This window comes from Halyomorpha halys, unplaced genomic scaffold, assembly GCF_000696795.3.
Source record: "Halyomorpha halys isolate HHAL.00 unplaced genomic scaffold, Hhal_1.1 Scaffold322.1, whole genome shotgun sequence".
Classification (NCBI taxonomy): Eukaryota; Metazoa; Arthropoda; class Insecta; order Hemiptera; family Pentatomidae; genus Halyomorpha; species Halyomorpha halys.
The window spans coordinates 50,774-52,512 of NW_027104705.1; the positions used below are offsets into that span (position 1 = coordinate 50,774).

General features: G+C 25.8%; 1 protein-coding gene across 1 annotated transcript in view; it reads right to left on the bottom strand.

The window, feature by feature from the left end:
* Window positions 1-584: 584 nt before the first annotated feature.
* Window positions 585-1,739, bottom strand: part of LOC106681260 (trypsin-1) — a gene marked incomplete at its 5' end in the record, with an annotated part of 19,001 nt that continues 17,846 nt past the window's right edge. Inside the window, 1 exon segment of the mRNA XM_067053559.1 lies at window positions 585-984. Within this exon segment, the coding sequence (XP_066909660.1) occupies window positions 817-984 (168 nt within the window).

A 1,739-nucleotide genomic window follows, 5' to 3' on the forward strand; every position in this document is an offset into this window, starting at 1 on the left:
ACCTATTGGAGTGGAGCAACCCTACGTCAACTAGTATTTATTTTATATATTCATTTGTTTATTTTATTTTTGTTTTCATAATTTATTGAACTATTTTATTTTTATCTGAAAGGCCTTTTTTTTTCTTCTTTTTTTTTAATTCATTGTTATTCATATTTTGCTTATTTTTGTTTTAGTTTTTAAAATGTTTAAATTGAATAAAATAAATGTTTAATCCTAGCTAGTTTGTTTTTTTGTTTGATTTTAAAGCCTTCCAACAAAAAGACATAGTCGATTTGAGGTAGCTTTAACAGTATGGCAACGTATAAAATACATACAATTAAATATAAATTTTTTTACATATTATATGTAACAAAATATTAATTATAAACAATAGTTAAATGATTGATAAAACATTTAAATAAATAATGTTTATTAGGATTCTGTTCAAGTTGGACTTCTAATTATTGTTATGATATTTGCACTATAATAAAACTATTATTTTTCCATATAATAAATTGATAAATAATAGATAAAACATTTAAAGAAATAATGTTCATTAGGATTCTGATCATTTGAAATCTTCGGATTAGAACAAAAATACATTTAATTTCGTAACACAAACTTTAATAATATTAATACTTAACAATTTTATTTGTTATCAAATTAATGCCTTATTGAGCAATCAAGATCTAGTACACTGACTCAGCCTTTTTAAAATGTATGAGATTAAAATTTACAACATATTTCTTGAGGAAACAGAAGCACTTAAAATTGTGTTCTGTATTTCAGCATTTAAAACATTATCGAGATTCACATTTCATTGTCAGAGATTTATTATTTGACATCTTGGATATTCTCTGCTATCCAATCCAGATATTTGTTGACCCTTGTGTAGATGCCAGGTTTGCCCTTTTCTCCGCATCCAATTCCCCAAGACACTATTCCAATGGTGATCCACCTGCCATCCTCCCTTTGCCTCATCAGAGGGCCTCCTGAATCACCCTGAAATATATATTAAAAGCTTATCTTAAAAATTATTTAGAATGACTCAGAATATGATAACAAAAAAAAAATTAAATTGTTCCTAAATTCAATAAAGATTAATCTTATTTATGATTAAATTCAAGACAATAAGGAATACCGTGAACTAGGATTTATTAAACTGAATTAAGCACATGAGTGACTATGATTATAACCTTTGCTTTAACAAACATACGTTTTAACAACAACTGATTTATAAATAAATATCAGTGGTATATGAATGTCAATGATCCATGAATATCAGTGGTATATGAATATATTTACTATGAAGAAGAGGGTCAGGGATGTGTTAGAAGAGAATAAAAAAGTTAACAACTATGTATTTTCTGTAATATTTGAAATAGAAATATAAGCGTTAAACGGCTGGCCACCTCCCCTCCATGCTTCCGATTTATTGTCAATATCTCTTTAACCTATCGCTTTGAACAGGTAGGTGGTCCTGATTTGTTCTTTGCTCATTTAATATCATTATTATTATTTTTACTTATATTTATTCTTTCACAACGTTTATTTAATCTCTATTATCTTCTTCAATTTTTTTTTATATACATCTCCTGTACTTTTTTAACTGTATATTTCACGTATTTTTAAAAATTTGTATTCTTACCATTGTTATGTATTTTTTTATTATTATCATTATTTATTCAAGTTTATTTTATATTAATACTATTTTAGTTGAGGTGTAGATAGTTGACCGTAGATTAATGCTTGAAGAA